At 40.9% G+C, this 12524-nt stretch overlaps 1 protein-coding gene across 1 annotated transcript; it reads right to left on the reverse strand.

Annotated features, from left to right (window-relative positions):
• Nucleotides 1-8150: 8150 nt before the first annotated feature.
• On the reverse strand, nucleotides 8151-10121 carry LOC123959409 (BTB/POZ domain-containing protein KCTD12-like). The gene has a single exon (XM_046033437.1). The coding sequence runs from the start codon at nucleotides 10060-10062 to the stop codon at nucleotides 9259-9261; it is 804 nt and encodes a 267-aa protein (XP_045889393.1). The 5' UTR covers nucleotides 10063-10121; the 3' UTR covers nucleotides 8151-9258.
• Between the last annotated feature and the right edge of the window lie 2403 nt (nucleotides 10122-12524).

Below are 12524 nucleotides of genomic sequence, written 5' to 3' on the forward strand. Positions count from 1 at the left end.
CACTGCAGTAAAAACAAAAGTAAAGTTATAGAGAAATGTTCTTGGTGACCTTTTGTTTGGATCACAAGGAAGGTTAAAGTGCAGTCATTTATCCCATGTGCGAGTAAACATTGTAGCCTGCTACAGCATTAAAAGCAGTATGTCATTCATATGAGGAAGTTGTATAATAATTCAAGTTACATATTCAGCAGCTCAAATAGACCTCACTGGCACTCCTCCTCGTGCTGCCTTTCAACTCAGATGAACAAGCAAGATACAAGTTGAGGAAAGGAAGCTGCAAGAATAGTGTAGCAGAGCAAAGATGTTAATTAGGTCAATGAGGCAGTGACTACATGGTTGGCTTCACCTTGTAGAAATCATCTTATTGGTTCTTGGATCACTGAGCTCTCTGTGGACAGAGACAAAACTGATGTTAAACATCGGTCATCCAGTGCTCTTGGCCTGTTGGATGGAAATGTTTTTATGGTTTACTGTGTCCTGGTCTTTTTAGAAGGGAGCGTTCAGTTCCCCAAAGGCACTAGTAAAGACATTTTTTTTCAGTTTCTGACATGCTCCATCTGTTTGGGATGACTCTTGTGACTCTCAGTCTGACCCATTTTAAACACCAAAAGTACAGTAAGCCGGAAACAGCAGAGGGTCAAACAGAACGGGCAGGCTATACATGTAGAGACATTAGTTACTTCAGATTTGTTGAGAGGTGAAAGATCAACCAGATTGAATTTGTGGCTGATGTTTACAGAGTAGAGATGTCAAACAATCTTTAGTGCAATAGTTAAACACTCTCCTTCCATCAGTGAGATGTAATCCTTTTATGCTTCATTTGTGATTCAACTTGTTCACTATTTTTCAGGTGATCAGTCAAACAAATCCAAACTACAGAAGAACATAACTATGTCTTCAGTGTGCAGCATTTTCAGAGCACAATACTTGTCCCTTAGCTTACCATTGATGTTATGCTTTAGTGCTTTTTGGGGCATCATACTTTAGAAATGAGCAAAACATAATCTGCCAGGCTGAATGGAAGGTTGCAATCAGACCTAAAAACATCTGGACCGCAAACAAGTGGACAGCTGTTGAATAATGCTGATTTCTATGTATGTTTGGGCATCTACAAAGCACAATTTTAAATCTGCAACTGACAAGTGTAACCCCGAGACAAATGATGGGAGAGATCTGTATGGAGCACCACTTTCCACTTTTTCAAAACGCTACTGTGGCTGTTTTCTTATTTAAGACGATGATAGCAGAGCCATGTGGAAAATCATGACCCTGGTCTTTGTCAGAGAACCGTCAGAATATTTAAGGCACCCACTGCTTCCTGTGGGTATGGGAAACCACCTCAAGATTTCTTTTTTTTTCATGGGAGGAATTCAGAGATGCCCCAAAGCTGTTATTTATGGTACTATTTTAAAACTGCTTTTACTGTGCTTTAGAGAAAACAGATTTTCATGCAAACCTCTCTTCACAAAGTTTCCCAAAGAGGTCCTCTGTCCAGCTGGCCACATATTTTATCATTAGGCCTACTTAAAAGTCCCTTGACTACTGGTTCTCTCATGGTCTATCCTGTCTTTAAGACATCCACTTTAAATCTTGTTTATCTTTGCTAATGTAAGGTTTCTGAGAAAGTAACTTCCTGTCGCTGGTTTGTTCGCATGAATATGAGATCTGTTTGAGATTTCATAAATGTTCCACAACTATTGGCACTTTTTCTAGCGATACGGTAAACAGTTGGAGCGTCTGTAACACACAGCTTGCCATTAAAACGCTGACATAGCAGACTTCATAAACACACTATTGCTATGTGGCACACAGGAATGTACTATGACAGGAGGAAATTGTTTCAAGTCAAGTGAGGCACTAACCCCCTCTGTCTACCTGTCAATCATTTGTTACCATTGCACTACCAGGACTGTCTATCAGGATGACACAGGAAGAAGCGAGGAAGAAGTAGGAGTGTCTGAGCCTTGCAGATATCTGGCAAGGATCCTTGCAGTGGAACATCACTGACAGTGTAACATTGTCCAGACAGGCAGAGAGGCATCCAATTCAACAGACAAACAAGCGGGACAACCAGGAATGTGTATCTGCACTCCTCACTTGAACTGTATTCATGACTAAACTATGGTTTGGGGCCATAATTCATGTACAAAGGCAAACACATAAGAAGACGAACTTTTCTTTCTTAAAAGTCAGTTAATCACACTGCCTCAAAGGTTGTTTATACAAGAGGTCTGGCTTGTTTTAAATGTAGAACAACTAACAGAGCTATGTCTACCGTCATGCAGGCACAGTGGTTCATTCAACTAAATGCTAACATCAGCATGCTAACATGCTCACAATGGCAATGTTAACATGCTGATGTTAAGCAGGTAAAATGTTTACCATGTTCACTCTTAGTCTTGTGTGTTAGCATGCTTACATTTACTTATTTTCACTAAATGCTTGCAAAGTAGAGCTGAGGCTGATGGGAATGTCATTAGTTTGCATTAAACCAAAGTATCGGACAAATAGAAATGTTGACCTGATGTTGGTGCCAGATGAAATGTCAGGGGGCCATAAAAGTTATTTCAATTCATCCTGAGGGGGCGCAGAATGTTGTTAGCAAACGTTGTGGAAATCCATCCAATGGTGAGATAGTTCATTTAGAAAGTACAAATGTGGACCTCACAGCATTACAGAATAAGTCATGGGATGAGTAGGACTGTCTTTACACACACACATAAAGGGGAACAGTCATGAAATGTATGAAATCATACAAAACCAGCAGCTACAAAAGCAAACAAAGGTGAAAATCTATGAGCTACTTGTGTAAAGATGATACTTCCTCCAGTATCCGGTTTTGTTTAACCAAATATTACTATTTGTGAAATGGCATTACAGCTCACATGAAAGTGACCTTAGTCACAGTATCACAGACCAACTTACACAAATAGGGGATGATAGGATGGTTCAGTTTTGGACTTCCTCCACATCTTGCCCTTTCAGATAGCCCTGAGAGGGGGGGGGGCTTGCACTTCTTGTGAAAGGAAGCCACAGCAGGGGAGGAGGATGCTCCCTCTCTTTCCTCTATGTTCCCTGCAGCTGATTGATGCTGGCAGCCTTTTACCTTTTATTTTCACCGGCACAGTGCAAGGCTCAGCTCCGTCGCTGGGAGCTGCACCAATCTCCGGTCTACTGCTGGGCGCTGAGAGCAGCTCAGCGGAGACTGGCGACATTTACACCCTCCCTCTGCCCAACAAAATGACACAGAGCAGACAGGGAGAAAGACCTTTATGGTCTGAGGCTGAGACCTTGAAGGAGACAGATAACATGGCCACTGGAGGATCACACATTTTAATCTGTCTGTCTGCACCTATGTCTGGGTTTTCTCCTCATTTTGGCTGATAGCATGACATGCAACTTTAAAGTCTTTCAAAGCAAAAAAGCCAAATCTAAAATATTCGCTGTAATTTCAGGCATTCATATTTGTGAATTGACTCCACTTCACAAAAGAGCTTGTTAAAAAAGGAAACCATTTGCAGCCTTAAGAAACAGGATAGCAGAAGAACAAAAGCTTGTCTATGCAGATTTCTATGTCTTGTCTTATTGTTGCATTTCACTTCATAAGACGAAAGAGGCTTATGTCAGGCTGCCCTTCACAGAGTCTTGCAGGGGGAGCAAGTTCTGACTAGAATTTATTATTGCTTTCATTTCCTTCAGCAACTGTAGGAACACACACGTACACACGCACACACATGCACACACACGTGCGCACACATGCGCGCGCACACACACACACACACACACACACACACACACAAAATAAAAACATTAACTCCAGAATGTGCTGGCCTGTGTCACTTCTTATAATTGAGGAGGAAATGAGGTAAGCCATCCATTATGACAATAACAACACTGCCAGATTGTAAAACTGAATGATGTTACAGTATGAAAGATATCTGCATCAAATTGCTATGGATTAGTGTATCACAATTCAAGAGCACAGCCGGGCGTTCAAATGATGGATTGCGGCTTTAAACAGTGTTTTAGTGGCTTTGCCAGACGGACGCTCCAGGGAAGGATTTGTGAAAGAGGATGTTTGTTTTCTTGTGAAAGTGCTTGTGTGTGGGAGAAAAAGAAAAGGTCATTAATACATCATATTCACTATGATGAGACACAAATACTCATAAAGACCTTTCTTTTTTATTTCAATTCCAAGAACAGTTAATGATTCAAGGAATGCAGGACCATTAATGGTTTCACTGTTTGGTAACACAAACACTTAACTGTGCTAATTATGTGTTCAGGAGGTGAGCAAACAGTGATGTAATCCTGTGGTGGTTACAGTATGTGAACTTTACATTAGCAGTCAATGACTGCAAAACTTCTCAGAGTTTATTTAACCGGTGGGGTGTTTGCTCTAACACCTAGATAAGTGAAGAGATTGAAGAGCTCTTAAAAAGCTCCAGAACAACCTTGCGGTGAGAGTTTCCAGTGTCATGAATGAAGTGTCAAGTGCAACTTTTAAGTCAACATGGATGAGAAGTCCTAAAGGTGCTCAGAATCATGGAAAGACTCCATATTTCCACAACTGAGCAAACTCAGTGGGCTAATGAAAGACATGTGATATGATCAAAAGATCCAGAGCAAGGAAGTCAGTGGACCTTGAGTTGGGATTGTTGTGTCAACTGCTGTTTCCAAGTCGATGAATCAACTGTTGAGCTCTTGTTTGACCTACTATTAAAGAATTTCTTCAGAAACCTTACAGATATTTAAAGGGACAATCTCTTATTTTTGACCACAAATATTTGAGGTTTGTAAAAATTATGAGTTTGACTAAAAATCAACTAATCCATTTATCGAAAGTTATTTACAGCATTATATGTTTACATGATATTTATAACAGTAGTTCTATGAAAAAACAGACATTGAGCGCCCCCATATTGCAAGAATGGTATGATCCTAGTTTCATAATGCCACTGCAAAGATTCCACGGTGTGATTGACAGTCGAATCAGGCCCTGCCCATTGAAGCATTGTATCTTCGACTATTCAGGGTCAGCCCTAATCAAAAGAAATGATGGCAGGTTCCAGACTTGTGTTGCGATTTTTTAAATTACATTTAATTGAAATTTTTATTAATTAGTGATTGTGCCTTTAAATGACTAGCACATCATTTTCAGAAATATATTTGCCTTCTTGCCCAGTGGTAGACAAGAAGCTTATTTAGCTTAGCTAATTAACTGATTAACATGTAGTATCTCATTTGTGCAATTTGTGCAAAACCTGACCTGTAAACAACAAGCTTTTATTTATGTCACGTGTGAGGTTTAGAGCTGCTGGTAGGCAGTGTTTGTTACCATCAGACGGAGCCTGACAGATGTGAAAGTGGTATTAATCTTCTCATCTAACTCAATGCGAAGAAAGCTATAAGCACATCTCCCAAAACGTTGAACTATTCTTTCTTTTTTTAATGTAACAGATGTATTTGTAGCCTAGACAGATTTACTATGCTGACTTACAGGAATAAAATGAATCCACTCTGCATATAAATAAAGTGTTTCATGTTTAGTGAAATCCTTGTTTAACTAATACAGACTTATTGCATGTGATTGTGAAATATTTTGCAATTAACTTTCTACTTTTCTGTTACAGTATAGGCTTCATGGTGGCCACACGGTACTAAAGATGAATATCAGAGAGCAAAGCCCAATGGTTTCAGTTCATCCTTCTAAAAAATATCATGTGGAATTCTGTCCTTTTGTAAATGTTAAATTTATAGTCAGAATTTCAACAACCCAAAAGTCTGTTTTTCATGGTTATGTTTCACAACTATGCTTAAGTACTTGAGAAATCCTGCAGTATCCAGTATTGATAAATGCAACTGTCATCACACACTGTGAAGGAGATCTACTGTAAATGGGACAGCTCAGATAACATGGAAACAAAGGGGGGATGTTCTTACATTTAGCTGAGGGCCACAGTTGTTTATTTTCTGCTCTCACACCTGATCTAAACAAAGAGAAACACAGCTTGGATTAATTATTCATGTGTTGTTCTCTCTGTTAACAGTGTGCTGTGTCTATATCAGACGAGCTGGAGAAATGAAACAATAGTAAAGACATGCAGGTCACAGTGAGCTAAAGGCAGAGACTGTGAGAGAAAGTGTGAAAGCTTTAGCCCATAGAGGCTGATATGAAGAAAGCCAGCACGTCTGTGTTATCTCCAACTCTGCAAATTGGCTAATTTGGCTCTCTTTATCTGTCTCCCTCCTGCGCTCTGCATGTTCATTTATGTGTGTGGGAGTGTGTGTGCATGCACATTTTCAGCATTTGGCTGACAGAGTTTTCTTACATTAAAAAAAATAGCATACATCGAGTGAAATGTGTTTTGGAGGTGTTATTTCACCAAGTACACACACACGCACAACATGGTCTGTATTAGAAATAGCTGCTTGGCAGAGACATTCATCATTGTCTCCAATGAGCAAAAAAAAGAAAAAAAAAGAAAAGGAAATTTAAATGTAATCTGTGTCTTTTGACCAACATTTGTCCTATCATTTCGTGTGGTCTCAATCTGACATATTAGATGTAAGTTATTGGAGTGCATCCTTGCCTCTCAGAGCAATTGAAAGCGTGCATTTTGTTTTCTCATAACAATGCATGCAAAGTACGACGTATGATGAGGACAAATGTGTCTGATTTTGCTAGCACCACGTCCTGTTTCTGGTGATCACACTAGAGGAAGAGTTGCGGTCGATCCTTCCTTTTTCCTGTCCAGATGGCAGCATCAGCTGACAGCAGATACGAGGTCTCTTGTATAGACACGTCTCTCTTTGAAGCTCTTATGAAGCTTTTATGGTAGCAGAAGTGTGTGTGGGAGGTTGGGTTGTTGGAGAAGTGGAGATGTGTGTGTGTGTGTGTGTGTGTGTGTGTGTGTGTGCATCCTTGTTTGTGTATATGTCTTCATATGACTTTGTTTGCATACAGAGTTAAGGAATTAATTCCCTTTAAAATGTTTTACAGTAACAGCTCCAGTAATCCTGGACACCTGACAAGTAAAGGATTCATTTTGCTGATTTAGTACGCCCAAACAGTGCCCACACAAAGCCTTTTTTTGTTATTAGACTTGATCCTGGGATAGCTTGGATATGTGCCCCAGGATCCCACAAGGAAACAGACATTTGATTACTGTACTTGTCAGCCAAAGAGAACCCCCCCGCCCCTTCCCATCCTGCCCAGGGGAGATAACAGAGCTCTTCTGTGTTGCAGAGAAGGACACTCTGCTATGCTTGGTGGCCAGATCTGCAACCAAGTTCTGCTTTTGGCCACAATCTGCTGTTATTTATTTTAATTTTAGTGAACTGGACATAAAATCTCCACCTCAGGTAAAAGGAGAAGTGATTTAGTGGAAACAGTTGTGAAAATGTACATAATTCAGAGTAATTTGCATATCTTAATATGATAAACCTCTGTGGTGAGAAATGAAAATGTAAAGAATTACTCTTCCTCAATTTGGATTAAATTATGTTCAATACACAGAAACTAGTAAATTTCACGATGGAGTTTTGAATGAAGACAACACGTCTACTGTCATTGTATTTTAGTGCCTTTTGCACAATGACTGATGTCAGCCTTCACCAGAAAACCCGTGACATGATGGTAGATTGTAAGTGATATAATGTAGTATCTGATGTAATGTAGCTGTCAGTTAAATTTATTCTGCTCTTCTACTACAACACTAAGGCCTATTGGCCTCAATGGCCTATGTATCTATTTATAATGTGATAAATGTCATATTTAATGTGATGTGACTTAATTCAGGTCAAATTCTCATCAAAACATTTCAGTGGCATTACACTCTACCGAGGTCACTGCTCTTTCAATGGGGAATTTGATCCCTAATATGTCCTTACTTTTAAAAGTATCCATAAGTGAGGATCAGTCTGGCTTGATCGCGCGAGGAAACTCCCCTGCTAGATGAATATATCAATGGCGGTTTTGTACATTTCTTAAATTCCTTTCTCTCTTTTTGGCATATACACAAAGAAAGCACCAAAACACTGGTCCACTGAGAAGACAAAAAAAGCACGCTTACTTGTGTGAAAGGAAGCATTAATGTATTTGAAAAAGAAGAGTTTTCACAGTGAACCCAAGGGGACGATGAGGTGGATAGTGTTACAGTGTCACACTTTATTTGCTGTAGCTTGATATCTCAAGAGAAAACAATGACATTTGCTCATAGATGGAACATAACATTGTAGCATTGTGGAAAAAGTCCCAAATCCAAATCTCAAAAACAGTGATACTGCCTGTGTGCTCGATATAATCAAATTCAACAAATAATTAATAAAGGTATAACACCAATGAAGCAACTAACTGTCTCACTTGTACTCCAATCCCCCACAATGAAACACTTAAGAGTTATAAGGATAATACAGGAGGAGCTGTGGGTGGAAACCAGACCAAACAAAAGGCTATATACAGAACACCTGTCCTAGTTAATGTGTTCAGAACATCAGTAGCCTCTCTACAATAACATGACAATGCAAGCACAGTTCAGTAAGGATCAGCTCCTAACATTTCTGCCACCCTCAGTAATATGTTACTTAAAGCTGGGGTAGGCAATTTATTTACCTGTTGGAATTCTCTTTACATACAGAGAGCCATCAATACATCAAATTCCCTTACACACAAATGGAAAAACATCAGGTATCGGTAGCTGTCACAGGACTGTCATAGGAAGGACCAATCATGGTTGGCTGACCAGCCTGCATGTCTAACTGCCTACCTGCGTACCTGTGTTGTGTTTTCGGGGAGTGGCTTAAGAGGGAGGGGTGTTTTTTTTTTTTTTTTGTCTCTCGGTTGGATAAAAAATATAGCTGAACTCTTCCGGTTCCTCGAAGTTGCTTACCTCAGCTTTAACAACAAGCCAGTCTGTGTGAAAGCCATAAAAATAGCACAGCTGAGGGCATTTATATCAAAAGAGTCATCTCTGTCTTAACTCCTCACCAACCAATGAAATGTAGCCTATGCTTCAATATGGAGTAGTCAATTGCAAAACAGGGGAAATGGCAGAAAAGTTTAATGCTGGCTGATGATCCCACTTACACAGAGCAGAGTGACAAAAAACACACACTTTACACTGAAACCAGGCGAGTCTGAACCTGCCAGTTTGGGGGCGTTAATCAATGTAAGAACTATTGTAGCTGATAATGGCTCCTAGAATTAGTTGAAATAAGTCGCGAGCGTGACTGCACCCTTCATAGTTCTCAGTCCGTTCATCGGGCGAAAACATACTCGGTGTAACTGGTCCACAGTTTATCCTCCCCCCCGTCGTTGCTGGCGTACGAGCAGGTCCCGGTGGAGTTGCAGGCCACCATGTGGAAGCCCGCTTCGGCCAGCCGGTCAAACGCCTGCTCCAAAAAGTTATACTTGAGGTAATACCTAGCGGTGTATTTGTCAGGCGGGCGGTCCGGGTCGCGGCTCTCATTCAGGGTGTCTCCAAAAACCTCTTTAGCCAGCGAGATCTTGCTGCAGACGGTTATCCTGGCAACCCTGCGGAATTTAGCGTCCGCCTGGATGTCTCTCCCGATAGTGTAGCTGCCTCTGTACCCGATGGTGATGTAGCCGGAGTCGGTCCCAGGAGAGCGCAGGGTCCTGTCCGAGGACGAGGAGGAGGAGGAGGTGGTGGTGACCGGGCTGGTGAGCTCAGCCTCCTCCGGGTCTCCGCTGTCCTCCGCGCACGAGCTGGCCGCTGCGAGGCGCCTCGACAGCTCCGGCAGCTGGAAGAAGTCCGCTTCTTTCTGCAGCCTCCTCCTCTCTTTGAAAAACTCGGGCAGGAAAAGCTCAGAGTCCCGTAAGTAATCCAAAATGTAGCGGAACAGAAAGCCGTCCCGGTCGAAGAAGAAGCGGCCCTTGCTGTCTGTGGGCAGGTCGCCAGGGGAGCTCTGGGTGAACTTGGTCCACAGGAGAGAGTTGGGCACCGCCGTGAGGGTTTCAAGTCGGGTCACATACACCTGCCCCCCCACGTTTAGCTCCACTATCTCAGGGAAAGTTGAACTTCGGCTGTCTGTGTGGGCCATCTTTCTCTCTCTCTCTGTTACAGTGCCCCACCAAGGACGGATAGTTTCAGAGTGTAGCCTACCCTCACAGTACAGATATGTTTGTAGTGGTTTGGTTGAGTGGGAGGAGAAGGAAACGGACGGCCAATAAAAACATTAACTGTTCACTGGAAAGCCCTGAGAAAACGTAATACCGCCTTCAAGGGCTCCATGTAAGCCTCAACCTCCTACTTTGAAACTTACAAACATAATTAGCAACAGGCCAGCCTTTACTCAAGTAGGCCACTGGACTGAAAGGAAAAGTTACACAAGCTACTACTCTTAATCATACCCTGGAAGTATGAAGCTACAGCAGGGGTTCTCAAATTTGACACAAATTAGACCATGGATGCCCATTTGATTTTGTCAAATTAAGATTTTGTGCCAGGGTCCTCCATCAGATAGGATTTTGCTTTTAGATGTTTTATTAGGCTACAGAAAGTGCAACTAAAGTAAGTTGTGGATGCGATTACAGTGAAAATAAATTATTCCTCTTTTGGCTGGGACCCCTCTGGAACCCCTTAAAGGACTCCTGGGGGTCCCTGGACCCCACCTTGAGAACCACTGATCTACAGCCACCAGTCGTTTAGCTTAGCTTAGCATAAACACTGGAAACATGGGGAAACAGCAAGTCTGTCTCTGTCCAAAAGTAAGACTAACACTACTAGGTTACTACTAGTAACCTACACTACTTCCATTTTACACTATACTTTATAGTCCTACTCCTCTCCATTTCAGTGGGATATATTGTACTTTTTACTCATAGCATTTCTGGACAGCTATAGTTACCTTACAGATTAAGTTTTTTGCATACAAAACATTTACTCATCTTATAAAATGTTAAGCATGGTTACAGTTTAAACTACTAACAGTAAATAAAGCAGTTGAAATTAACTCCACCGTAAGTAGCTACGCATTACACGTCAGTTATATAATACAGCAGGGGCCTTTCTTCTGCCTTGTGTACTTTTTACTGCTTGTAGGCTGCTTTTGTACATACGTCTATTTAAGTAAAATGATAAATGCAGGACTGTTTATTTGTGATGGAGTAGTTTCATAATGTGGTAACCATAATGAATGGTGAATATTTATTTTTATTGCATGACTTTTGACAGCTTCAAGTGAAGTCAGGATGTGTTGATATCTGAAACAGGATGTTTGTGTCTTTCTGCGGCACAGTACATAACAGTAAAAAGATTTAACATTATTTCATGTACACGTATTCTATTTAGCTGCAGAAACTTTGATACAGTATGGTATGTTCAGATGACAACAGTCACCCTTAACTAGAAGCAGAAAAGCTGTTACGAAGAAAAAGTTATTATGGCAGCCATAACAACTCACTTCATCATGTTTACATGAAGCACCCTGATGTTAATAACACATTATATAACATGTCATGGTGGATTGATAATAAACAGTTATGATACTTAGGTTTAATCAGAGGTTCAAAATTCATTCTTGACCTTGAAAACAGCAGCTCTACCTCAGGATGAGTTTAGTGCCATTGTTGTTCTGGAGCTTTCAATCATATCACATGATCCTCATCAGCAGGAGTCTTTGTAGTTCTCAAGAAAGATTTTTTTTAATTATCTACTTTTTTACAGTTCAATGACTTCTCGCTCATGTTGGCTTAAAAGATATGCTCAAAAAAAAAAGAAGATTTCCTGACAACTGGTCAAACTCCATCTGCAGGAAGAGTTTGTGATATGATGGGCAGCTCCTGTACAGCTACTAAATTGGCCTTGAGGCGAGATTGTTTTGTTAACATATTGCCCTGTGGCTGTTAATATGCAGTTATAATACATTATTAATCCTTGATGTAACCTGGTTTAAAGTGTTCTGAGTGTTACTAAAATCTGGGTTGCCTGTAGTTTATTTTAAGACTCAAGCAGTTAAGCTGCATCCCAATGTTCAAGGGGGCAGGGGCGTTACATTATTTGTCATATTTTCCCTGAAGCATTTTTTTCTTCTGGGGCCCCATGAGTCAAACTTATCCTCAGGCCTCCCGCTGTGTATGTGTTTGAACAATTTGAACACTGCATATGAGGCAAAGCCACAGTGTGTTTGACGGGAATTAACAAATTCTCTTTTCATATAATGTAGGTTGAAAACATCACCTTGGCCAAGAGTCAATCCCTTGTCTCCAAGATAAAATGCAATATCCACTAGTGAACCCCAAATGTTCCTGTACAACTGAGAGGGGAGGTGGTATAAGTGAGCATATACACCCCTGCACTGAAAATTTAATAGAAACAGGAAAAGTTCAGTACATGTACCAGAAACCTCTATTTTAACAGTAAGATAAAGCTAGTCTGACTGATCTGTGGTGTCTCCAAAATCCCTTGAAAAGAGGCCACGCTTTTCCTCAAACCCACATATGTCTTAACCCAGGATCGATTTCAGCTTAACACCAAAGAGCTCTTTGATCTAGTCTTGGAGTG

The sequence above is a fragment of the Micropterus dolomieu genome, linkage group LG20 (assembly GCF_021292245.1).
Source record: "Micropterus dolomieu isolate WLL.071019.BEF.003 ecotype Adirondacks linkage group LG20, ASM2129224v1, whole genome shotgun sequence".
NCBI lineage: Eukaryota > Metazoa > Chordata > Actinopteri > Centrarchiformes > Centrarchidae > Micropterus > Micropterus dolomieu.